Source organism: Lutjanus erythropterus, chromosome 9 (genome assembly GCF_056507025.1).
Source record: "Lutjanus erythropterus isolate fLutEry1 chromosome 9, fLutEry1.hap2, whole genome shotgun sequence".
In the NCBI taxonomy this organism is placed as follows: domain Eukaryota; kingdom Metazoa; phylum Chordata; class Actinopteri; order Lutjaniformes; family Lutjanidae; genus Lutjanus; species Lutjanus erythropterus.
Window position 1 is genome coordinate 31,534,758 of NC_139325.1, and position 27,493 is coordinate 31,562,250.

General features: G+C 39.3%; 1 protein-coding gene across 4 annotated transcripts in view; it reads left to right on the top strand.

Moving 5' to 3' along the window:
- The window catches only part of cadm4 (cell adhesion molecule 4), a 252,199-nt gene that overhangs the window by 197,063 nt on the left and 27,643 nt on the right, over positions 1-27,493 (top strand). For all 4 annotated transcript variants that reach the window (XM_084727118.1, XM_084727119.1, XM_084727117.1 and 1 more), the window contains exons 3-5: positions 11,767-12,054; positions 19,734-19,895; positions 22,817-22,907. In XM_084727118.1, coding sequence (XP_084583244.1) covers positions 11,767-12,054; positions 19,734-19,895; positions 22,817-22,907 — 541 coding nt within the window. The remainder of the gene's footprint in view (positions 1-11,766; positions 12,055-19,733; positions 19,896-22,816; positions 22,908-27,493) is intronic.

The following is a 27,493-nucleotide window of genomic DNA, read 5'->3' on the forward strand; positions in this document are numbered from 1 at the left end:
TAATGAAGGCAGATTTCATAGAAGGCCTCGGGGTAGGCAAACACTACATGTTTTTTCTTAACTAATTAAGGGCAAAAAGCTGCCACCTTAGCCAGATTTTCTGTTAGTGCTGCTGGGAAACCTCTGAGCAAAAAAACAATGATCAAGGTTATTAAATATTGCGTTTGAAATTCGCGTTGGGACGCTTAATTGGAGCAAAATTTTGCGTTATGTATCATTGTGTAGCGATAGTTAATTATGCCCTTCGTAATCTATGTGATAAACTTCTTAAGAGGTTAGCTCAGGCTTCAGGGTGTAGTGTAAAACTGTGGTTTGTAACTGTCTGGAGTTAAGGGCAAGAGGGTGAGTTTGAATATATTCGATTAGCTTTGGTCTTCAAGCTTAAAAGGTTGACAACCTAATGAATTTTTTGGTTAAGGTTTAAAACAGTTTCTACAGTACACCAAACCAGTAGCAGCTGCTGGTCATGCCAGTAATTGGCGATTTAAAAAAAAATATGTAAATGGCACCACTTTAAACACCCATGCAAAAAACACAAAAAAACATGGACACAACATGGTCATCAAACAGAAAAGTTCATAACAAACAAAGAGTTGGATTAATATGCTTGACTTCATGTTCAAACCCTCAAGTAAAAAAGGCACAAATTTGGCAAACAGTAACAAAAGTCAATCAGCTGACAAATTAGCTATCTATTGTACGTCAACTGAGGGTACGCATTAAAGGGATAGTTTGGACTATTTGAAGTTTGTATGAAGTACTTGTCGATAGTTAGAGTATTACCGAGATTAGTTGCCAATTGAAACATCCACAGTTTGGAGAAGCAGAGTGGAGTATTTAAAAAAAAAAGAAAAGAAAAGAAAAAGAAGGAAAGGTCCAAATCCTCTGATTCAAGTTTCTTAAATGTGAATATTTTTTTTGATTTCTTCACTCATCTATCACAATAAGATGAATATCTTTGGGTTTTGAGGAAAACAAGAGATTGTAGCATATCATTCTGGGCTTTGGGCTTTTCACCATTTTCTGACATTTTACAGATCAAATAATTAGTCAGTTAATCAAGGACATAATTGACAAATTAATTGATTATGAAAATAGGCATTAGCTGTAGCCTACCTATAGCAATGGGTCTCTTTTTACTGGCTAAATAATCAGTGTATAAATCAAGTGACTAGTGACAAATCTAGTGAGCTATTCAGACCATCAGGGGAAAGTGAGAAATATACACAAATCTATTATATTTTAATTTATTCCCATGAATGCTGTAATCTTAGTCAGCACTCCTCTGACAGCAGCACAGTGTCTTTCTGCCTTCTCTCGTGCCTGAAGAAGGAGGGTGACAGCTTTTACTATGTTTATGTGTGTGTCTCTTTCACTCTGAAACTTTGGAGCAACAGGCAACAGAATAACAAGCAGACATCACAGATGGAGAACCAGACAGGATGATAACGTAGTTGTAGCAGCCCTTGTACTGATGAGAAGAAGGAACCCAGTTTAACCCAAGTCAGTGCATTTACCTTGCAGAACACGGGAGCTGCTGATTGACCGCTGCCTTGACCTGCTAGTTTGTTTGTGTTACTGTGTGACTTCAGTGTTTTAAGGGGTTCATTTGGATTCACAAAGTTGCATAATAACACAAACAAACTAACAGGTCAAGGCAGCAGTCGACCAACAACTCCCATGTTTATGAGGTAAAATGACTGATTTGAGAGAGTGATATTTGGCTTTTGTAATAGCGATGTCCCATCAGAAAAGGCTGCTTGACAGCAAAGTAATAACATTGTTTAGCTTTAGTGCTGGTGCCCCTCTCAGCTTCTCCAAACTGGGGTTTTGCCATCTACTGTAGCTAATACACTGACTATTGATACAAACATCATCTGAACTATCTCTTTAACAGAGGAACAGCACAAATCTGCATAGGCTTTGCACATGTTTTGAGCTCACATCGTGTTTTATGCTAATAATGCTGTACTGTTGTACAGTAGTTCTTCCTAAAATCATATCAAAAACACAGCAGATGTGCGGTTGGGAGTGGAACTCTTAAATCCCTTTGAAAGAGAGCTCATTCACTGCTCAACAGAGCTTGGCATTGTGCAAACTTCTCAACAGTGCCTTTAATATCTACGTCCCAAGAGCTGATCCTTTCCATTTGCAGAACTCATTCAGTCTCTGACACACGGCAATAAAAGTGGTTTTGATCAGTTATGATTCTGAGAAGGACTGATCTGCTGTTGTAATTATGTGACAGGTGTTTATCTTTCCAACTTCATTTAGACTCTCATAGATGCTATTTGCTGAGCTAACTTCACTCAAGCTGCATGTTGCTGAGTTCCAAAGTAGCTCATCTCACACATTATATTATTTTAATCTCAATCTGTTACTGTAACTGAGGCCATATTTTTGTCCTTGCATCAAATTAAATTTAATTTAATTGAGCAACATTTTAGTTCCAAATGTTACTGTGTTTAAATTTGTCTCATGCATTTTAGCTTGTGATGGATAAAGAACTCCTCAGCTGCAAGGACCATGTAAGTGCCACTCTCACAGCTATAAACTCGCTACGTATTCATCATCTTTCCAGTGTATAAAATGGCAAATAAATTCAAGTCCTAGAAGTGTGTTGCACAACTGTATATAGACATCCTCAACTGTTGTACCGTGCTTAAAGAAATGCCTTGTGAAAGTGTCAAGAAAATGAGTGGCTGCCAGATCCAGAGCTGATTATTTGTAGTTGACTTTGTAGTTAAACCTCCACATGATGAAGTGGGGTTAAAAGGACATTTCCAGCAATGCTTTCACACCATTAGCCTTTAAACTGTGCTCAGACTACACTCTGAGAAATGTGGCTTTCAAAACGGTTCTTCCTGAAGGGTTGAGGTTCTACCAGAACCATTTGCTTCTGAAGAAGGCTTTTTTGAAGAAAGGGTGAGTCATGTTTTTTCTTTTTTGTAAGACTAAGGGTTCCATTAAGAACACTTTTAATCCAAACATGTGAGTTTATCAAGGTTCTTTGTACCATAATAATAAAAGGGTTTGGTGGGGTCTACATAAAACCCTTGGAATATAAAAAACATTCTCGGTAGAACCCCCTGAGTATGTTCTAGATAAAACCCTTGGAATATAAAAGGGTTCTTGGTAAAAACCCCTGGGTAGATTATAGATAAAGCCCATGGAATATAAAATGGTTCTTGGTAGAACCCCTTGTGTGGCATCTTCTTAGCACCCTTATAGAGGATGCTACCAGGAACCAAAAAGGGTTCTCCTATGAGGACAAGCCGAAGAACATTTTATGGTTCTAGTTAGCACCTTTATTTCTCAGAGCGTGCTGTACTGTACTTGTGATGAGGGTTCGTTACATCACAGAAGGGTTCTCTCTAAACCTCTCATAGGGCATTTCTGGGTGAACCCTTTCACAGAGTGTTCTAGGTAAAACCCTTTATGTTGGGTTCTAGGTAGGACTTTTCTGAAGAGGTTGTAAGTGGACCCTTCAGAAAAGTTTTTACCAGTAACCAAAAAGGGCTCTCGTATAGGGGCAAGCCGAAAAATCCTTCATGGTTCTCATTAGCACCTTTATTTCTAAGAGTGAACCTGTGTTTTTACTGCAGCACATAAAAAATCTTGTAATTCAAAGGCACATTTCATGTTTGCAAACATATGGCGTGATATTTCTGTCTGTGAAAGTTTGCACTTGAACACGTTTTCACATTCCTACCCGTTACAACTTTCAGCACTTGTAATTACATTGATTTGACAATCAAGACTCCCACAATCCCCTCAGGAACAGTCTCTGTCAAAGAAGTGGTAGTCACTGAGGATTTTCTGAACAGTGTGCCAAGATTAGACTAAAATGCTGATGACGTAAGAGCTGCTTTCACTGTTCACTGGTACAGCATTCAAGTACTTCTGTTAGACACGTGTTTTCATCACTTGTTAGTCACCTCCATCACGGAGAGGCCTTAATTAGCTAGTTGACGTCCCTGAAACCGTACTTTCAACTTTCACCCCCCAATTCCAAAAGATCAGCAGTACTGGTCTGTTCCATTAAGTGTTTAAAAAGAGCTGCCATGGCTGCTCTTCTACAAGACATGGACCTGCAACATCAGGAAAGCAAGATGAAGCCTCATCAGAGCAAGAACAAAGAAGGGGTGTGAAAGCTGTAATGAGAGAGAAAATAAGAAAGAGTTAAGAAAAGAGTTGGGCACAACATTGTTTTTAATGAATTAATGAATACAGTTGAATGGATTATTGGCAAGTTTCTAAAAAAAAGTCTCAAGAACTCAAACAAAATATTCTTTGTCTTGGGTAAATGAGTCCATTTGAAGAAACAATGGTATCTGACTCTATGAACTGCAATGTTGTTCTGCAGCGTGGAAACAAATAAATAGATTACTAAACCCGTCAGGCAAATCGACAACAACATGTGAACTTAAAATCAGGAACCAGTTGGTTTCTGACAGCAGACAAATTGCTCTTGCATTCACGAAGATGTCACGATGAAAAGACGTTGGATAAAAACGACATAACAAGATGAAAAAGACGTAACAAGATGAGAGGACACAAAAGTCGCAAAAAGAAAAAACAAGACAAAGACGACATAACAAGATAAAAATAGACGAGACAAGATTTAAAAGACGTAAAGGCTTAACAAGATGTAAAGGACGTAAAAAGACATAAAAGACAAATGAAAAAGACGCAAAAGTTGAAAATGACATAACAAGATGAAAAAAAACCTGAAGACGATGAAAAAGGTTTAACAGAAAAAAAAACATCACAAGATTAAAGACGTAACAAGACAAAAAAGACAAAGACGGCATAAGATAAAACAGATGCAACAAGATTAAAAAGACACAAAAGACGAAAACAACGTAACGAGATGAAACAGATGTAAGACGAGAAAAACATAAAAAAATTAAAATTATATAAAAATGAAAAAGACATAAAAGACATAACAAGATGAAACGGACAAGAGAGCGAGACTGGGCGGCGGAGAATTGATGAATTTCAGTCAGCTTTGCACGGAAACAGCTGGTAGAGATGACCTTCAGAGGGCACTGTTTACTTTAATATTTTGAGTTCATTTGAGAGCCTGTACTTTTTCACTTTTGCTTGAGTAAGGAAATTGAATCAGTACTTCTACTTTTACCAGAGTCATTTTTTACTTGAATATACTTCTTGAGTAAAGAGTGTGTCTACTTTTGCCACCACTGGCTAAGAAAGATGTAGCAATCAAGAGAGTAAGGAAAGGAGAGGGAGCGTCCGCCAGGCGCTGGAGAAAGAGACAGCGCTGGGAAACGATCCAAAGGTTAGGAAAGGTATAAAGTATAGATGGCTTCCTGTAACTAATTTGGCTCCCGTAAGCACCGAAAAGCCTCGTTGGGGACATTTTCTGGGAGCGTAAATTACATCTCACTCTGGCTCTCTCTGCCTCTCGACGTTTGCTCCATCGCTCGCTGTAGGGCTCTTCCATTTCTGACTATTGCCCATCTGCCGCCCAGACATCAGACTAACAAACTGAGGCCTTTCCGTGCCGAGCCATTCCTCGCTAACTGCCCAAATAGAGGCGCTGCTGTAAGTGCTGTGAATTAGGCTGCCTGTTTTGCAAGTGAGCAACCAGTCAGGGGTGTGTTTTATGAGATGGTGGGGACTGATAGCTATAATAGAGCGGTGAAACTAACCAAATGGACCCTTTTCTCCTCAGCGGTCCATATCTCTCTTTCTCCCCCCCATTGCCAACTCTCCTCGGCATGCAAATGAGGCAGGACAATAAAGGTGAACTTGGACTTGAACAGAAGTCTGACATTTAGTTGCCATTTAGTGCGGAGAGGGGAAAAAAGATTTACCTATCTGTGGGGAATAGCTCTCTAACAATGCTCTCGCTGCCATCCGGTGGAGGGGAAATTTTTTGGGGTGGGGTGGAGAGATTAGTGTGGGTGTACTTCCAGGAAGAGTGGACTAACTCCGTTGCTCCAGGCCGCTCTTCCTCAGTCCCCTGTGGATTTCTGTCTCTATCTATATTATTTTTTCCCGCCTGCCACATTATGTAGCTCTATTAGACTATTTCTCTAATTCTTTCTTCCACCTCCATTCTCTTTCTCACACACACACACACGCACGCACAAAGCCAATATCTATACTGTAGAGTGTGTGTGTTGTGATGAATTATGCCGTGAGATGGCTGCTTGTTACATCAGGGAAGTGTCTGCTGTGAACCAAAGCCAACACAAAGCAGCGCAGGGAGGGACCGAGAAACATAAAATGGAGCTGGAGAGAGAAGGAGAGGTTTCACAGTCAAGTCGATACAAAGTGAGTCTCAGATGAGAATCTATGGACATCGAGCCACTGTCAACCGCAGACTGTTATTAGCGTTATTTGTTATTATCAGCATTTTTCCCTTCATTGATTCCACTCTTTCTTTAGTAACAAAAGGAAAATTGTTCACCCTTTGTCTTCCTCCCTGTCACTGTCCCTTCTTTTCTTTCTCCTTTTGTCTATTCTATATTGTAGCTCAGTGGGTCTGAGGTCCAGGACGAGATGTAGAATCAAGTGTTTAGAAAACTTATGCATTTTACACATCGTTTTTTCAGTCTTTGGTTATTTTTCACGGTCTGAATTGCAGTGTTTACGCTGTGCACAATTGTATTATTTAGCCTGTCTCTCACTGATTCAAAGGGCATCGCCACTCAATTTAATAGTTTTCCTAAAATAATGTTGGGTTGTGCAATAAGCTTTATTTGCATAGCACTTTTCAAAAGAGTTACCAAGTGCTTCACAGTAAGTAAAACAATAATGATTAAAACCTAATAAGTTGAACAATAAAAATGCTAGACACTAATTAGAAATGGGCTTACAGAGGAATAAAGCAACCAGTTACAAAGAGAATGAATGAATACATTCTAGTTAGGATAGTCCAATCAGTGCTGGGGAAAATGAACAACACCCTCCATCAAAGCTGGAAATGAGAGAACCAAGACGTCTGTTATGTTGTATCAATGTACAGCCTAGAGCTGCTCCATCGAGACTGACTTTGCAAACTCTCTCTGAACTTTTTATATCAAACCGAGCTTTAGATTTAGCAGTGCTATCAATTCCAGAGCAGAAAATCGTCCCGGGTGCTGTCACAGCCACTATTTCTCCCATGTTTTGCAATTTTTCCTCTGCAGAGCTGTCCACGGGAGTGACATCACAAATTAGAAGGAAGCAAAAACTTGGTCTCGTTCCAGACTGTGGGAGATACAACTGACTGCTTATACAGAACAAACTATCTCCAGGCTAAGGGAAAAACTGATGCCAAAGCTTAAAACAAATATTAAAACAGCCTTGTTTCACTTGTGCTGTGTGGTATATTTGCCAATTACTCTCTGCAAAAAGATAGATTAAAAAAATGTCAGATGTATCGTAGATATTAATTGACAAGGAAGGGCCTGCAACAAAGGGCGGCCATGTCATTCAACTGCAGAGCAACAGGGCAATCACTCTCAGCCCTGCAACTCTGTAGTTCCAATCTAACCCGCGCCCTTATCGGCAAGAAAAGTGCAAGCAATTGCAGCAACTGTCACTTTCTTGGCCTGTAAGTGGCAACATCAGCGTACCTACATCTATAGGTCTGAACTGCTATTACTTTACTTTGCTTTACTTCCTTGTGGGTGGTACTAGTTTGCACTGGCTTGGCTCCAGACCTCTGAATTGCTGGCTGCACAGAGGGGTTTTCCAGCACTTCAACAAGGTTTAGGGTTGTGGTTGTTTACAGTTGTTTCTACGTCTATGGCACAGGGAAGATGCCTAAGAATTAGACAACTGAAAGGCTGAAGGAGCCTCTGGGTCTCTGTTGAAGCTGATTTAGTCACTAAAGTGGAGATAAAAGACGGGTGGACGAGGTGAGGGACTAGTTCGTGAGCTAGTTCACATGGCAGCCCACTTGACTGGTAGCAGACTTTGATCATCACCAGAATTCATAGTTGGTTAGTGATCGCACCATCCAGACCAATAAAGCAGAAATTCCCCTCCACTCAAAAATATGTTTTTCTTCTTGTTCCTAGATGGATGTTCTTATATTCATTATTCATAAAATTGGAACATTTCTATGTGCTCATTGAAAATCCCATTTCCAGGGGTGAGCCTGCAATCATGATTTGTGACCTCATAAATGGTTTGGAAGTCAATCCTGGTTCAATATTCAAATTGCAATAGTTTGAAGTGGAAATTTGAACACTGAAATTGGCTTTTAAAATGAAGTAGGAAACATCTGCTGTCCAGAAGTTAAACTTTTTCTTTAATGAAAGATGGGGGGTAGATATCATTTCAAAGATTTAGATAAGGGAAAAGAAGATATTAGATACAAATTATTAATCAAAATTGGCCAATTTATATACATATTAAAACATGTCTGGAGAGGATCTGTAAGAATATAATGTCATCTTTCTGAGTCAGAACAAAAGAAAAACACAGGTTGATTAGGACCTCACTTACTACCGATTGGTTGGAACAAAATATCAGACTTCCACAGAAACATGAACTGACTAACATGAAAGTGACATCAGACTGAATGATGAAGTGGAACAAAATGGCAATTCAGTCTGATTATCCAGCCATGTTTGCACGGGTAGAAATAATCACCTTTTCCAACCCATGCGCTGGCCTGGCTTGACTCAGTTTGACTTGGCACGTCAGCCCGGCGCAGCACAGCAGGGATTTGCATCTTTATTACAACAGGGCTACCCACTTGAAGGTGAAGACACACTTGTCTTGAGTCAAGCGGCTGTAAAACTGTGGATAAACACATTTCGTTTTCTGTAAATTCTTCACAATAAAAGTCCTCTGTTATTTTGTTATTGGAAAAACTTTTTTATGAAGTTTTCGTCATCAGTCGTTTAACACGACTCCTATCCAGCTGAAAGCAAACACAAAACGCTTAAAGCACAAATATCACCACAGCAGAGAAACTAAACTTCAAACCACAGGCATTCAATTAGATGCTACAAAAGAACTGAGAGCTGAACACACAGACACTTTAAAAAACATTTCTCTCTGCTCTCCTGCATAGACGTGACTTGTTCGAAGGAGAAAACGGGGGTCATTATGGGTCGGCTGTGGTCGGTGAGACTTCAGCACGACCCACTTGGAAACAGGTCGGGAGTAGAATATGTGTTTCACAGTCTGAACTTGATGTTTTTAGGTGGCCAGTTTAAGCAAAGTGCATGCATTAACAGGTATTAAAGTTTTTTTCTCGATCGCTTTGGCTCATTTGTCAAAACAGTCTTAACTTTCTTTAAACTGTGAAGTGCAAAATTCACAACTGCTTCATGGGATATCAAAACATTTCATTCATGTTTAATTAAATTGGCCAATACCACCAAGATGAAAAGTGGCTTTATCACTGTGTGAGCTGTACTAGTCAAAATGTTTGGATGTTTTTTTTTACCAGTCAACCTTGCAAGCGTGTCTTTTTTTGACATACTGACTGTCTACTGTACTGTACACGAATGCAAGTTTTGTCTGAATTCTGTTGTGGCTCAAATTTCAACACATCTGTACAGTATTTCTAGTGTAGCAGTTTGTTACATGCAAGGGCAACAGTTTACCCACCCTGTCCCCCTTCATTGATTGAGAGTTGATCTAAAAATTGATGAATAAACTCATTTCAAATGGGTGAGGGATACCCCCTAGTGCACCCCTCATTAAATGTACTGTAACAAGAACAACATTTCATGCACCTTTGATATTTCTTGTAAAGTAAAATACAGAAAATCTGCCACAAATCTGTCACGTGATTCCTAGTTTATCACTGTCACCTGAGATGTTTATTGAATGTACGTGTTTGTCTGACAGACTTTGAGAAGCGAATGGATCATTTTGCATGTGACGGCTCAAACAATGAAAGACTGTTAAGAAGATGTGAAGAGTCTGACAATTTCACTGAGAATCATCTCATTAGTTTTGATCAGCGAGCCATGTGCAAGTGATCATTGTGCAATCTGTTGACAATTGTATTTACTTTTTTGGACACATGTGCCAAGGCGCGTGCAGTTTGCTTGAATGAATGAGAAATTACAATCTGCTGTGAGCAACAGAGTAATTTCCTGTTTTGAAAAAAAAAAGTAATTTTCATTTGAGAATTGCTCCAAAGCGAATGAGAATACAGTAAAGGGAGTTTTATAATTTGTTTAAGAGAGGGAAAAAAAACACTATCAGATTGGTATCGGTATGTGCAGATGCTCAAGGTTGCGGCATAAATATTGATATAGGACATGAAAAAGAGGTATCAAGCTATCCTTAGTGTTGTCACTTTAGGTGTGGTGCGTTCGAGTGATTTAAGAATTTTCTTTCAGGTACAAACACAATTTACTTGTGGTCCAGTGAAGTTTTTCACTCATGTCTGCATAGTTCATTAGTGAAAAATAAATTACACTTCATAATTATGTCAACATTATCCTGTTTGGCTACATTTCAAATTATAATATAATTGTAAATTTACATATAAAGCCTCTCATAAGTCAGTCAATGATCTATTATTACCTGCTGTCAGGTGTATTGGCCGTTTATCTGCACATGCAGGTTTATGAAGTCTCTATCCAGAGGAACAGCCTCATTTATTCTGTCCACTGTGTCCATGAAGAAAACTTCCCCTTAACCCTCTCGTCTCGCTGCAGTCATGCATCGCCCCGTACTGTGGCTGTGGCAAATTGTTTTTTTCTTTTTTTTTCTCGGAAGTCATTTTCATATTGAGATATTTCTTCTTTATTTCAGTGACAGTCCGACCCTCAGGTTACATGTTATTAAAAGTGCTTGCTTTTCCCATTTATTTGCTTTAGCAGGTCTTGTAATTCCACTGTTGACGCTGTTAAAATGATAGATTTTCCTTAATGAATCTCTGAAAGCAGAACTCCTCCTCAAAACTATGCTAGTTTACAAGTCTCATGCATGTACAGTCAAATACACACAGGTGGATGATTTACACGTTTTTTTGAAGTTATCAGCGTTTGTTGAAGCTGACGTAGGAAACAAAAGTGAGAGAAATTTAAGACAAGAATATGAAAATGTTCTTACGTGAGGCCCATTGTTCTGTACCCGAGGGCACTTGTGTCATTATCTCCACACTGCCAATCAAAAGATCCCATTAGTAGTCCACTTCCTTGTGTTGGTGCGGTTGGCTTTCACATCTGAAGTAAACTGCACCCGCGACCACTTTTTCAAACGAACCCAAGCACAGATCGACGAACCGTTCCCGGGTACGATACACAGGGGTCAAGTCTACTGGGAACAAGTTTGTGAGCATGCAGCAAAGTCACTCCCAGAGGTGCTTCTCATCTGAAAACAAATTCAAAACAAGTTCTTTACACTCACTTTCTCAGTCTTATTGTGTGTGTGTGTGTGTGTGTGTGTGTGTGTGTGTGTGTGTGTGTGTGTGTGCCATGAAACAAAACAATTCTTAATGCTCTGTGTCTGTCTCTGCAGCATTAGAATAAATGAGTCAATTACAGTGAATAGAGTCAAGGAATTTTATTATTTTTTCCCTTAGTTTTACTCTCTATTTTCATGAATACAGGATTTATTTAAATTTAGTCTCACTTTACAGACAGATTGAGATTTTTCTACCAATGACTCACCTTCCCTCTTCTTGTCCTTGCCACTCTTCCTGTCTCTTACCCCCCACTTCCTCACCTCATCTCCTCTCTTCACCCCCCCCCCCCCCTCAACAACCTGTCCCATGCTGTCTCACTTCCATCCGTCCCACCTCTACTCTCTCCATCGTCTCCATCCAACCTCCAGCCCTGAAGGACGACCGTTTCCAGATGGTGCTCTTCACGCCGCGGCTGGTGCGCATCACGCTGACCAACGTCAGCGTGTGGGATGAGGGCGGCTACTTCTGCCAGCTCTACACGGACGCCACGCACCACCAGGTGGCGACGCTGTCTGTCCTGGTGCCCCCGGAGACGCCCACGGTGGAGGTGAAGCAGGATGCCGTGGAGGGCGGCGAGGTGGAACTCACCTGTGTGTCGCCGCGCAGCAAGCCGGCCGCCAGCCTGCGCTGGTTGCGTAACGGTCGAGAGATACCAGGTACGTGGACATGGTTGATAGACAGACTGATGGATGTTAGATTATAACGGGAGATAAATGGGGAAAGTAATGGGGGAGTATGGGACAGGTGAAGTGAAATGGGTGGATGATATCACAGACTGAGTGCTGAATAAAAGAAGGATGAATGGATGCCTGATTGATGGGTTGACAGATGAAATGGCAGATGGATCAGTTGATGGGAGCAGGTTAAGATGGATAGATGAAGAAATGATGGAGAAAATTAAGTTTTTGGCTGCAGGGCTGTCAGAATCTCTTCTCTCCTCCTGATTTCTTGTGCTCTGTACAATATTTATAGGCGACAGTCTAGTTTCAAATGATCAAACACACTTTTTGAGATGTGAACAGTTATAACTTTCTGTTTCCACTCCTTCAAGGAAGAGTCATAAGTTTGTAGAAGAAGTGTATATCTACATAAGACAGACATCAACAGCAAGTATTAGACAGATTTCAGTGCTTTTCTGTCCAATCTCTTATCTAAACTGATACCCGTCTCCATATATCTCTCGCCCTGTGCTGTCTCTTCAAAATTTCACAACACTTTTCAGTGAGGGTAGATGAATTATTATGAATTAATTCACTTAGTGTTTCATGAACTATCAGAAATATACAAGACTGTATCTCAGTATCTCGTGCACGACTTAATGTCAGAACAATACTTTAATTAATGCAACAACTAGACACTTAAGTCATCATGATTTCTGAGTTATTATGGATGTTCATGTCTTTTTTTTTTTAAGTCTGCAGTTAAGGGGACGGGACAAAAACTGACTAGTCACAACAGCGTTCATGTATTCTGGTGAATTCCAGTGATTCTAATAATGACAACTAAACATTACTTCTTCATGACCTCATTATGTTTGTGGCTCTTCTGTATATTTGGTAGGGGTGCCACAATTCTCCAACTCCATGATTCAATTTGACTTCGATTTTAAGGTCAAGATTCCATTTTATTTTTCTGTTTAAACATTTTTTTTTTTTCCAGTACTGACTGCTATGCCACTGAGAGGCTGTTGAGTCTAGATTTGTAAAGTTCAGCATATGATTGGTTTTATGCCCTGAGAACTGTCATTCACATTTTAAAATTCTTCTTTAAAAAGAATCAGATGGTATCAAAATTATATAACGGACTGTAAGCTGCGCTGTGTCGTCGCCACACATCACAAGTAGTTGCAGGTAGAGAGAAAAAATCTAATTGGGAGAATCACAGATTTTACCTTTGATTTCAACTATTGAAAGTTAATATTCACATTGTGACACCCCTCATACATAGGCATTATATATTTGGAAAAAATACAATGCAAATTTGATCATAATTTTGGGCTTTATTTCAGTTAACTCTCTAAAAGTGTATATATCATAAGCAAGAGCTGGTGTTATTTATCAGTGTTAAAAAGGAACAGGTCACCTCATGACTAAGCAGGATAACGCTCAGTTAATTATGGCTGCAACGCTGGTATTCAACAGAATACATGTACATTGCTGTGACTGGTCAGGCTTTTGCTAGAGTCGTTCTTACACTGATACCAGCATCGGAGCGGACCCCTCTATGCACCGACCTGATACCATGTACTTTATTAAGCCTGAAGCGGCACCCTGCTATTTCAAAGCAGCAGCCTGTGCACCATTTTTTCCCCCCTAGAATGGCGAATTCATGTTCTACAGCGTTCATTCTCTGTATGTGTTTGTTTACAAAGGGTTTAATCTGAGCCAGGCCACACAACTATGATAGTGATCATATCACATCTATACAGGTTTAGTAGTATATAGGTAGTTTCTGTCCTGGCCCTTTAACTGCAGACTTACCTCTGAAAAATATGCATCACGGATAACATCATTCATTAACTCAGAAATCATGATGACTGAAATACCTTCACTATTGTTCTTGCACTAAGTCATGCATGAAATGCTGTTAATTCTTGCACATTCTTGATAGTTCATGAAACACTACATGCATGAATTCATGCTTTTTCATGCATAAAGTCATATTTGAATTCATTGTAATTCAGGTACATAACCAAACCAAAAATTCAAATTCAAGGGTGTTTCATTTGCAGATAATCTACCAAGTCCACCATTACACAAGAGAGCAGATGCAGTATACACTCCAGATTGTCGTCTCTTCTTACCCCACCTCTCCTTCACACGCTCACAAAAACACCCTTTTTAATTCGCCATTGTCTAACGCTCTCCACGTCTTTGCCTCTGATGAATGATGAGCCATCCATCAGTCTGTTACCTTGATCTATCCTCCTTTCTAACTCGCTATCTCCCTCGCTTCTCTCAGTTAAAGGGGCACTTCACTCAATAATACATCTGAGACCTATCTTTCTATTGCCTTCAGTCTCTTTGACCCCCGAGATATCTTTTTTATTTTCACTCCGTCATTAGCATTTGTGTATAATGCTACATTTTGATTTGAATTCCGCAAAAACCTTGTTCAGTTGACTGAACACGAACAAAGGAAGTTTTGGAGCCTAAGTTATGAAACATATAACTCTCGATCAGGCTCAGGGCTATCATTTTTATTCAATTTGTCCCAGGTTTTTAATAAATACAGACAACATTGTTTAAAAGTACAAATCGCTGTCAAGTGCGTTACGTTATTGTTATTCATGAATTCATACTCGGCGCCTTCAGATAACTCACGCAGACCAGATGAAATAATGTGAGATAATCTGGTGTCAACAGTTTTTGGGACATGCATTGAGCAATGCTTTGCCCTTTCAAACTTCATGTCAGCCGTTGTCTCTTTTACTTTCTATTTTCGTCTGACACTCAGCGGTTCTTTCATCCAGCCTCTTTCCTTTTTCTCTGTCAGAACATGCCTGTCACCGTCAGTCTGTCTCTACACTCTTTTCCTTCTCTTTCTTTCTATCTGATCTCCCTTTTCTTGATTTTCCTTTAAATTTCACTTGTGACAAAGATGCGACGCTCTTCACCTTTGTCATTGGTTGCAAATGGCTTTAAGACTCTTTAAGATGTTTGTTCTTGTCTCGTCATGTTTACTAGCGCTTCTCTCCTCCTGTTTCCTTTCCTCTTTCTTCCTTTTCCCCCTCCTGTCATTTTCTCACCTCTTCTCTTTGGGCCGTATCACAGAAACGTCCTATCTTAAGTCTCTTAAGTCTTAAGTTAAGATAGGAAGAATCTAAGATAGGATTTTTCCCAATATGGTATTACAGAAGCAAATCCTAATAACTTTGGGAATCTTATCTCATCTTACTTCATCATATCTTATCTCAGGTTAGGAAATCCAACATCAACTTTTATGTTTGTTGCCTAGCAACCGAAACAACTTTTTTTCCATCATCTGAGCTAAAGAACTTTGTAACCCTTGTTTTTTTCCTGTTGAAACTTACAAAAACAATGACGGGCGCTTAACTTCAAGACAGATGAGTTAGAGGTTACGGTCTGTAGACATCCATAGAGAAATCCACAGATGTTCTTTTTGGGGAAATTTACAACAATGCTAACTCGGGAGATAAGAAAGAGAGTGAGCTAAGATAGCAAACAGTCTCCGCCGTGTGCTGCATCCATTGTGTAAAAGAAATAAAAGAGCAGCCATATGGTCTAAACTGGCATTAGCTACTGTTGGCAAACGCTACAATTTGCTACTGTTTGCTAGTTTGTAAGTTAACCACTACTACAGGTGAAAAAATGAAATTAAGACATGTTAATGATTATCCTAAAGTCAGGAGAGTTTATTTAGGATTTTGGGAAATTAGAATGATTGTGTAAAATACACACACATCCTATCTTAGACACAGAGAATGTAAGTTCTGCTTATGACTCCCTCACTTTACAACAATAACAAAAGATGTAGTTTTACATTTTGAAGTGGTGTGGGATCATGGGAGTTGTTATATTCACTTTTAAACAACCCCCATAGCTGATGAAAACATGACTCGTGCAGAAATCATGTTCATGTACGAGGTAACGTTAAAGTTTCATTCGTGTAAAGTTTAGCCACGTCAGCCAGCTTCCTCACTCTCTGATATATTCCCCTCGTGCTGGAAGTTAAAGCAACTGCCAACTAGCTCTCGGCTGCTAGCAGGAAACACACCATTACCTTGATTAAATTACAGATTTTTCTGCATTTGAACATTGCTGGAAACGTTTCGGATAATACGAGCACACATCTTAACAAAATATACTACACATGTCTGGTTGTTACAGACATTTTAATGAGGAAATTTTTACAGATTATAGCTCTAAATTAGGATAAGAACATTGATTTAGGAAGTATTCATCTGTAATGGCTTTTTTCCTAAATCAGGTCTTAACCCTAATTACATGGTTACCAAACAGTTAAGATAGGATCTGCAAGTTAGGCAGTTTCTTTAATATGGCCCATCTTTCCCCAGCTCTCTTCTTCTCTCCTCTCCTGTCTACTCCTCACTCCTCTTCTCCTGTTTTCTCTCCTCTCTTCTCCTCCTGTTTCCTCTAATTTCCCCCTGCCTCCTCTCCCCTCCTCCCTCTTCTTTTGGCCCTGAGTTAAATGAACTGTGACACTAAAGGTTAGAGGCAGATCCCAACAGATACGGGAAAGCACTCTTTAATTAAGACACTATCTTTCCCGCCGCTCCCCTTATTCCTGCTCATCTGCACCCAATGCCGCCGCCGCCGCCGTCCTCTCTCACGCTTCGATTGGGCCTGCTTTCATTTGGCGGACGGGAATAATTGAAAACTCAGCGCGATATAAGTAATATTGTTGTATTCTGCCTCAACAAGCACAAACTCCCAATACGTGACCGTGTCACCCCTGCTGTTCCTCCTCCCTCCTTCTGTCTCTCCGCCTCCTCCTCTCTTCTCGCATCTTTCTCCCACTCTGCATCTGCCTTGGCACTCTTATCGTCCCCTTTCATGTCTGGGCTTGTCTCGCCACAGCTCTCCTCGCCCCCCCCCCCCCCCCCATCATACCCAGTTTGCTGCCCTCTCTCTGTGACTCCCTCTCTCCTTTGCCTTTCTTCTCTCACCCCGGCCCTTTGACGCTTCTCTCCCTCTCCGTGTCTGGCTCAGTTAAAATCTCAATTCGGTTATGCATATTCTCTCTTTTATCCTCCTCTCCCCTCCATCTCTCTCCCTCCTTCTTTCAATCACGCGCACACAGAAAATATTCAGTTGATTCACCATCTGCAAACAAACAGTTCTGCTGCTCATAATTGCCATGAAATATAGATGCAAATTGCTTTCTCTTTTCTTTCTCTTATTCTGTCCTCCACCGTCGTGTCATCCTCCCCTGTACAGGTACCTCATGCTGCTGTAAAAAGCTCATTCATCAGTCACTAACTTCTTCTAACTTCTTCCTTTCAGTCTGCTCACTTCTTCTCTAAAGCCGCTTTATAAGGTGACCAGATTTCTGAAATGAAAACTGAGTACATTTCGAGTTTGGTGGTCAAAATATCCAATGCTGTTATCTATAAAATAATAAGAAGAATAAGAATAATTATCTCATTAACCAATCCTTAACAACTCTATAAAGTTTTATTTGGAGTTACTCCTCACGGTTCAATAACAGTTAGTTGCTCATATGTTCCTCATTTGTTCCCGGGTAACTTTCTGTGTATCTGTAAAGTGTTACTCACTTTCATAATTAATTACATCTTTTATCTTTCCTCCTCTGTTCACTCTTCTTCCAATCCCAACTTCTTCTTTTCCTTGAGAAGACATTTGTAGTGATGTAGACTCACTTTCCTTCTAGTCGAGTTTTCCACACCAGTTTTCTTAAAAACTAGCATGAACAAGAGTGATATGAAGATGCTATAGCAAGCATCCCCCCTCCGTTGGCCAAATTAAGCACAACACCATTGAAACGTTGGTGCCATCTTTTTTGCAGCGTAAAATATTATTTTACTTTTCAGTCAGTTTTTCTGGGGACTGTCCCCATTTTTTGTGCCCTGTCCTCAGAAAACACCGCCCTTTTACACTGGACAAAAAGCCCACTAACACCCATTGACATCTGGCTTTCGTCTTCAGCAGGAAAGGTTACAATCAGCATTTACTCCTGACTCTGCAGTGATGGGTATTTATTGGCTTCTGCTCCAGTTCCAGTTGGAAACATGACACCCAGGTGGACATGCTAATTTCGGCCCTTTCAGTGGAGGTAATATAGGCTTGTCACCTCCATCGGTAACTACTGCGACTCCATTGCCCCTATTTTCATGCACGTGCTGCTAGGCTTGACTCAGTTGCACTGGGTCAGTCAACTCATCACAGCCGAGTTTACGCCCAGTTGAACGTGTGTGTGTAACCAATGAAGTTTGTCTTTCGTCGAGCATCTGAACAGTGGATCAATAATGAATTTTCCACAAAAAAGTGCCACATTATTTTGTTATCTTAGAGCCATTCCACCAAATCGGTGCTATTTGCATGTTGCAACTTTTCAAACTTAAACTCTTTTTTCAGCACTGTGTCTAATGACACACATTTTTTTTTTTTACAAGATTTTGAAAGGTTTGTAACAGGAGTGGAATCAACAGGACTGAGTTTTAGTGTAGCATTTGCAGCTCCATGAAATGTTGCCAAATGGCATCAATAAAAACAGCACAACAGCACTTAACACCTTCAAATGGTTTACCAAAACTATTTTTCAAAAAAATCATAGTGAGAGCTAAGAAATAATTTAGGTAACAGAATTGAATGCTGAGACTGATGTTCTTAGTAGCACTTACAATATTATCAAAAACAGAAAATAGACTTTTGGTCTTCCTGTGGCTGCAAGGAGACTCAAATGATGTTACGTCATGTTGATCATGTGACTTTGTAACGTCCCAAAGTTTTAGAGGGTGGATGTGTCACGGTAAAAGGACTGAGTGAAAGACTTAGGGATACAATTATAATGTGTATTTTAATGAAAATATGATACATTTCTGATGAGAAAATGTATTTAAACGTCTAAAATGAAAATAGATTTACACAGTAATTCAAAAAGATTAAGATTCCTGAAGGATTCTCATCATTATATTTCATGGTGAAGTGTAGTGTTCTCATCTCATCTTATGTTTTCAGTGTTCTGGTTCGTTTTTATTTGAGTTTTAAATGATGTGTCTTCAAATTGCAATTAGGACAAAGTGGAGGACAGTTTGCATGATAATTAGGCCATAAAAGAGCCCTAAAGCTTTTATTGTGCAGCAACAAAATCAGGAAATGTTGAGTTTTCATAGGAACTGAACACGGCTCATAGCAACTGAAAACAAACATGAAACAGTAAAATAAAGTGAAAAACAATAAAAAAGTAAAGTACAAACAGGGCTGCAGGAGAGAAGCTGAACTTCAAATCCCAGACTTTCAGTTAGAAGATACAAAAGTACTGAGAGCCGAACACACACAGAGACTTTTAAAAACCCGTCTCTCTCCTCTCCTGCTCAGACACGAGGGCACATCAGAAAAAAAACAGAAAGACAGGGTTATGGCAGTGAGAAAAGGTTCAATCCTATTAAAAAAACCTGCATTATAGGTGCTAATTTGGGTGTAAAAATGGTAGAAAAATCTCCTCATTTCTTTTCTTTCCCTGTCCCTTTCCCTCTCCCACCACCGGTGTGATGTCTCAGCAGGGACAAAAAGGAATAGCGGGCATGTTTGTGCCTGTTGACTTATTTTCTTGGCCACCCCGCCTGTCCTCTCTTCCTTCCTATCATCTAATCTCCTCTGTCTCTCTGCAGGTGTGGTGTCCCAGCAGGACAACGGGAAGACGTTCAGCGTGTCCAGCACCATCCGGCTCCTGGTGGAAAGGAAAGACAACGGGGCGGCTCTGAGCTGCGAGGCGTTCCACCCGGCGCTGGGCGGGCAGAAGAGGATCCGACACTACCGCGTGGATGTGTATTGTAAGTCCCTCCCTCGGGCAGGCGGTGTGTTTGTGCATGTGCGCTTTCATCAAAGTGTTTATATCCATCTTGGAAACAAATGAAGTAACATAATGTTCATTGCCAAATATTTCAAAAACACAAATTATTCCATCTGTATTGCTGTCACTTAAGTTGGTACTTGGGCACCATTTATTATAGAGTTTTACTTTTAATGCCAGCCATAATTTTGTCAGGGTAGCAGCCTCATTTTTCAAATAGTGGATATCTCATTTTAGAATGAAGCTCATTTATATACAGTCCAGTATTTTAACAGTGATACTCAGAGCTGCCCTGTGTGAGACCTGCTCTCATTAAAACCTAATACGTACAAATCTTGTCATGCGGAGAGCTGGCAGAAACAGGCCTGCGACCAGGTTAGGGTCCTGGCCTGGAGCTAAAGGAGCCAACTAGCTTCGGCTGAGCAAACCTGGGTCACCATTAGTACGTGCAACGACCCCACTTCTGTTCTGGGATTGGTATGTCTTTTTTTGCTGGCCTATTTGCACAAGTTGTGCTCTGAAATCTCGGCACATATGTCCGTTTGAGGCAAAAAGCAAACAGTAACAAAAAAAAAAAAAAAAGATACTGTGAGAGATTTAAATTTATAATTGGCTTAAGTCTAATATTCACCCAGGGCAACAAGCTCAGACAGCAGCACATTTTTATTTTAAGCTCAGTTCTCAGTATTTTCACAAATCTGTAGATGGTTCAGTAGGATTAATCTTGAAAATGTCAGACAGCTATAATCTATATCCTTTTTTAGAAAAGTCTGAAATTCATTATTTAATATCTATGAAATGTAAATCCTTTTTTTTTTTGCTTCTAATCCTATCAAACATGTTAAGTTTGCTCCTACTACATTAGTTTGGACATTTCTGTCTTTTGTTTTTTTGATGTGATATTCACTTGCTTAAAATTCAGCCTTACCATTTAATAATGATATTCATTTGTCGTTTGTATCCTTTTTAATGACGGAAAAACAAAGTTATATGAGAAGTACATCAGTTGAGAGGCACCAGATGTTTAGTTGACACATTAATATTATTTATACTCAGTTAAATCACAATATGTTAAGTTCTACCCAGGTCTCCTTCACATTAAAACATTAACAAAAGATGTAGTTTGATGATTTCTGAAGTAGTGTGGGATTATGGGAATGTGTTACAGATGAAAATCTATCTGACTTGACTCAGGCAGAATTATCTCGAGGAAATGAAGTATTTATCTGGGTTTGAACATTGTTGGAAACATTTGAGATACTTTTAGTTCACAACTCAAAAAATATGTAACATAGGTCAAATGTTTTAGGCATTTTTAATGCAGAAATGTTACATATTATAGCTTTAATCTGAACAATTGTGAGTTCGTTGATTAGCTAAAACATCTATACTATTTTTGTTAATTGAAAATAGATGTTAAAACTGCATACAACTATAGATGGGACGAGTCCCTGCACTTTTGAAATCATTCACACAACACTTTTTAGTGTTTAGTTCAAGTGCCCCCTATATATCCTGCTCAGTGTCATTAACTGTTTTATATACTAACTAAACTAAGTGGGAAGTTGGGAATTGAAGTTAGCTCTTTACTTCAGGCCTATTCAGTTACTTTTTCAGAAGAGCCAGATTTGAAAATGGTTCTGTGCCAAGGCGCCGGACATTTACATTTTATATATCTGACCCTTGAAGTCAGGAATTTAAATGAGTAAAACCTTTTTTCATTCAGTTTGTCTTTCCTAAATTCCTCTTGCTTAAACAGCCTGATTAAAACTTTTTTAAGTAATTACCACATAACCAATGATTGGGCTGATTAGCCTATTGGTGACCTGCTTTACTTCCTCCTGACATATTTCAGTGTAGTTCTGTTATTGTTAAAGCCAGGCCCTATATTTTTTACATATTTTATTGCTGAATGACGAATAGGTACAAAAAGTTCTGGATCTGGTCCAGCAGATCGCTTAATAGATCAACATACTCCTTGTTTTTTGCTGATCATGCCCAGATTGTTGTCCTAAAGTGTCTGACGACATTAAGGAAAATATCTTTACAGAGACAGACCTTTTCGTTAAGGAGTAAGGTCCTTTTTATTTAACCAGAAACTGCTGTTTTATTGCTCCGCTCACAGCCACCAAACTCCACTGACAAAAACAGTGATTTTACCCGACAGACGTCGCTCGTCTACGGCTGAATTTACCTCCCAGCACATCGCTGCCGCCCCTCTGAGTTGCAATTAGATCTGCGTCCTTGACTCTAATGCCACTCAACAAGTCAACCAATATTCAATTACTTCATTTGTTCTCCGTTCGTATTACTGTTCAGAATGATTTCCACGTTTTATCAATAGTTTTGGATAGACACAGATAAAGATATTGGCAGTTGGTGATATTCTGCATCAGTCTTTCGTTGCAATTAATTTGCCACACGTAGACTAATGTTTGTTGATAGATCACAATGATTAATATTCAACAGTTTTGTCGGTCTGTGTGCTGATGGTTCCTCCAGCCAGACAACTGGTAATAATGACCAACTGTCAGGGTGGATTTGGCTTCCCATCGCTCTGTTACTGAAGTAAGTGCAGTACAGCAGCTGCTGGAGCGGTGGGCTGCTTATGATAACAGGTGTCTCAACCGTAGGATTGTCGGCTGGTTGCCTTGGAAACAGATGTTAAAGACCCCTTCCTCTCGCTACTTTCTCACTTTTCCCTTGTTCCTCCTTTTTGTTCCCTCGCCGCCGCTCTGCCGTTTCTGATTTTTTTTTTTTTCTCGTCCTGTCTGATTGTTGCTTCATTTTGATCGTTTTGATGCATTTTGATTCACATTGTGCCTTTCTTGTTTTCTCTCTCACATGTATGCTCATTTAACTACCCCTCACCCCTCCTCCTCTCTTTTTCCCTCCCAACAGTTGCACCCACAGTGAGAATTCTTCCTCCCACTGGCATATTGCGAGAGGGCGATTCGCTCAGCCTCACCTGCTCCGTCACTGGGAACCCTCTGTAAGTGTGTATGCATGCATGTACATGCGCTAATTTGTTTTGTGTTGGTGGATCTGCCTTTGGTAAATATTACCTCTGCCCTACGTTTACATATAACATGATGACACAAACCTGCTATAGAACCATATGGTACATGATGCGTGCACACATACCTACACAAACAAGTTAATCCTGCACAATCATTGGTCACGGAAATAAAGGCAACAATGAAAAGCCAATGAAGAAATGTCACTACACTGTGGAGTCACTGAAGTCTGTTGTTCTCTAAAATGGGAATGACGGCCTGTTTTTCTTTTACAAACAACAAAATACTCTAAGGGATAGTTTTATCCATAGTCAGTGTATTACCTACAGTAGATGACAGTTGTTATACCCTCAGTTGGGAGAAGCAGGAGGACCAGCATAGGAGGCTTAGCAATGCACTGCTGTGGACAGGGTCAGTAACAACACATTTTAGCCACCAAAAAATGTCCCATCTAAAAAACTCAGTATCAGTTTAAGTGTATGCTATTTTTAGAATGTTTCTATCACTTTACCTTGCAGCCAGGCAGCCTTTTCTAACAGAAAACTGCAGTTATTTAAGCCAAATATCGCTCTCGTCTTTCTCAACCAGACCCCATTGGCAAAATCAATAATTTTACCCTGCAGAATAAAGGAGTTGGTGGTCGACAGCTACCTTGATCAGTTAACTTGTTTGTGTTATTGTTTGACTTCAGTGTTTTACAAGGTTAGTTAAGATTCACCTATGTCACACAATAACAGAAACAAACTAACCAATGAAGGCAGTGGTAAACCGTTTCTTTGAGGTAAATTTACTGATTTTGCCAGTGGAGTTTGGTTAGTTTGGACAGAGAGATATTTGGCTTGTATAATGACCATTTCCTGTTTGAAAAGGCTGTCTGATGGCAAAGTAAAATTGTTGAAAATATTCTAAATATAAACTTTGGTTTGGGGGGAGGATTTTTCATGTTGCTAAAATGCCTCTTGCTGCTGATCCTGTTCACTTTCAGTACATTGCAGGGCTCAACAATAAGAAGTGCCTGCTTGCCTCAGCCAAGTGAGACGCCATGTCAGGCTACTAAATCTAGTGAAAATGAATTAAACTTTTAAACTATGTTGGTAGTCGATTAATTGCTAAAGTAATTTTCCATGCAAAAGTTGCAGAAAATGCTGTTTTCAACCTCTACAATATGGAGATTTTCAGCTTTTCTTTGTTTGTTATCATATTATACTGAATATCTTTGGTTTTGGACTGACAAAAGGAGACATTTAAAGACACCGCCTTGGTCTTGGACATTTTTCACTATTTCTTGACTTTTTGTAAATGTTGCAGCCCTAGATTACACATGACAATTAACTTTCATCTTTGTTGTTATTTGATAACCGCTAAGAAGTAAAACAATTTGTCAAGGGGCGACTAAAAATTCACTTTGATTTCTGAACCGTTTGCCTGAATGGGAAAGTAAAAAGAACAAAAACATTGAATTCTGACAAACTGAGTGTCTACTGTAGGTAAGACGCCGACTATGGATAAGTGATTCACACTTAAAACTACTTCAAATAATAAGAACTCTTCCTTCAAAAGGATATTTGAGGTTATGGTTTAAGCTGCTATGATGACTTCAAAAAGTTGTTTGAAAAAGAAACTGAATCACGTATCAATTCAGCTTCACCTTCCACATGAAACTGGCACATTTATGAGCTGGCACAAAAAGCTGCTTGTGAGGCTTTTTTTTGGTTGTTATAGCTGTGTGTTTGTGCATTTCTTCTCATTCCATAATGAATCCCTGACAAAATACTGAGAAAGTATAAAAGGTTTGTCTCAACAAAGCATTTGCGCTTGAAAAGCTGCAATGAGTCTTGACAAATCGGCTTAAGGACACACAGAAAGCATTTGATTGACGACGACATGCAGGAGGTTGCCAGGTTCAGCGACAGCCCCCATACAAACACAGAATTTCATCAAATGCTAATGCGGGGCAGCGGGTACACACATTAAAACTGTTTGGGGAAATTGTTCTGAGCTGCTGTGAGAATGACATTTAGGTCGTAATATCACCAAACAGCTGGTAGCTGCAGGTAGCAGCAACAAGCCTACGGGGCTCTGCTTTCATTTTGGCAATCTGGAGGCTTCGGTTCACACATTTACCCCGAGCACCTTTTCTAGGTGTGAGTGTAGAATAAAATGGAACTCAAAAAGTCAGACCCACAGCTTTTCATCGCTGTGACCACAGAGAGAAGTTGAACTGATGAGACTGATAAGTATCTGATAATGTTTCTCTGGATTTTCTCAGAGCAATTTTAAAAAACATTGAAAATACATAAAGATAGTACTAACGATAATGTAAAGAAACTGCAGCAAGTCAGTTTGGATGATTTTAAACAGTTATTAGAGTCTAAGCCCTAATATGTCTAAACAGATGAACACAAAAACAGCAATGAGCTGATAAATTGCTTTTTTTTTTGCACAATGTATTTATTGCTTTTTTTTCAATACATATAAAAAACAAAAATGTAAGAAAAAAATACTTTCCACAAACAACAACTAATAAACCAAGTCAAGCAATTTGACAAAACAAAATATTTGAAAAAGGAATACTATTTAACAAAGAGCAAGCAGTGAATTATAATACAAATCAATAAAATCACACTGATTAAACTCCAAGTATTAACAAGAAAGTAAAGTTCAAGAAAGTAAAAATGTGGCAAATAAGGAATTATAGTCTTTAATCCATATATCCACACTTAGATTCTAGTATGAATAGAACATTTTATTTTATTGTCACTATTATTTTACAGAGTTGTCAGAGGCCTTCATTTTTCTGTGAAGTTCTCTGCATTGATTTAATGTAGGTGGCTGTGGTTATAGCCATGCAGTTTCATCACTGCTCAGGCAGAAACCTTGTGTGTACAAAACTTTTTGGGAAATGAAAAAAAGACCCTGCGTTTTTAAACCAATTGAATGTTGCTTAGTAAAAGTTAATAGCTCTTTTTAATACTTTTCGATGGTTAAGGGTTTGTTTTTTGCAATAAGGACTAGGTCTTCTATTAAATGTTTCTTATTTAGGCCACAGTTCTCTTGGAAAATACCCAAAATAAAACTAAATCGGTCTAAATGGAGGTCTATATCCAGAATCAGTTTAATCTCCACGTCAGTTTCTTTCCAATAGTTTATTATTTTTGAGCGGTGTAGCAGGGTGTCTCTATACTTTGATAAAATAATAGGAGTGACTTGGTAAGTTGTGCTATCATGAGTGTGATTTATGGGCTGCAGAGATGGATCAGATAGGTAATCTGTGACATAGACAGCTTTACTATATATACTGTTTCTTTTCAAAGTAATTACTCTCCATCTTGCACGAAAACAAATCTTGTCCTTCTTAGCGCTATTGTGCAAATGCCCTTGAGTAACTTCTACCTGCTGCACCGGAGCTTTTCTCCGGCCGCAGCAGAAAACTGTGGTTTTCTTGGACAGCTACCAAATGTGTGAGTGTAAATCAGGGCACCGCTGAAAGGAGAACATGTGCAATTTATCAGCCCTGAACGCAGGTTTCAAAAGAATAAATAAATACAAATGGGTGAGAGCTTCTCCCCTAAGTAGCTTAAAATAGCCAGCTACAAGAGATCTCGCCCCATGTCTTTTTATTACGTTCTGTCGACATGAACACTGAGTTGACCTCTTTCTATATAATTACAATCACACATAATTCCACGGCTCTTTCTTGGAAACTTCATGTAATTACCGAGTACTAGTAATCTTCACCGACTTCAATATATTCCCTATAATTACTACAAGATCTCTTGGTTCTCTCTAGGAACTATCCTTTCAAAGGAACAGCAACCTCGTATCAAATCACTTCTAGGAAATTATTAGGAAATAAACTCAAAAGTTAACGCGACCACATGCTGTCCTCCACAAATGATGCCGACTCCCTTTGTGCCAATTTATCCCTAAATGCGGCAATCCTTTGAACTGTAATCGAAGTTAAACCACAGGTGTCTAATGCTTCAGGAGTAAAATTACAATATTAACACTGCCGTCAAATCAGTCATGATATTTTTGTAATCATGAGAGCACACCCAGCGAGCGCCAGCCGGGATTTCAACACTGATTTCCAGTTGAGATCTGGTTGATATTTGGTTTGAACATCCAAGACTCTTTTCATCCTCTTCAAAAAAGCTAAACTGCAGTTACACCACCAGTTTGTCACAAAACACAAATTTGTTTAATGTTTTTGAGAATTTGTTCTGTTGTGGCTTGAAAGAGAGATGATATTGATTAGTGTGAAGGAATTTCTCCAAAGTCACATTTCACTGGTAGATGAAATGTGGTCTATAAATGTAAAAAAATATATATATATATCATAAATAAGGAACTATACAAGCTGTGTGCTGCCAGCAAGAAGCTTCTGTGACATTGCAATGTGAGAAGTTCTAAAAAAAAAATGCTGTTCATGCTGTAGCCTAACGCACATCCACAAGTTCTTATCTGTGTTATGTGCACCGGTATGTAGTTTAAAGAGTGACAAAGAACTTCACGTGATCAGGAAGACGTGGTGGATGACTGGTTAAACACAGAACGTTCA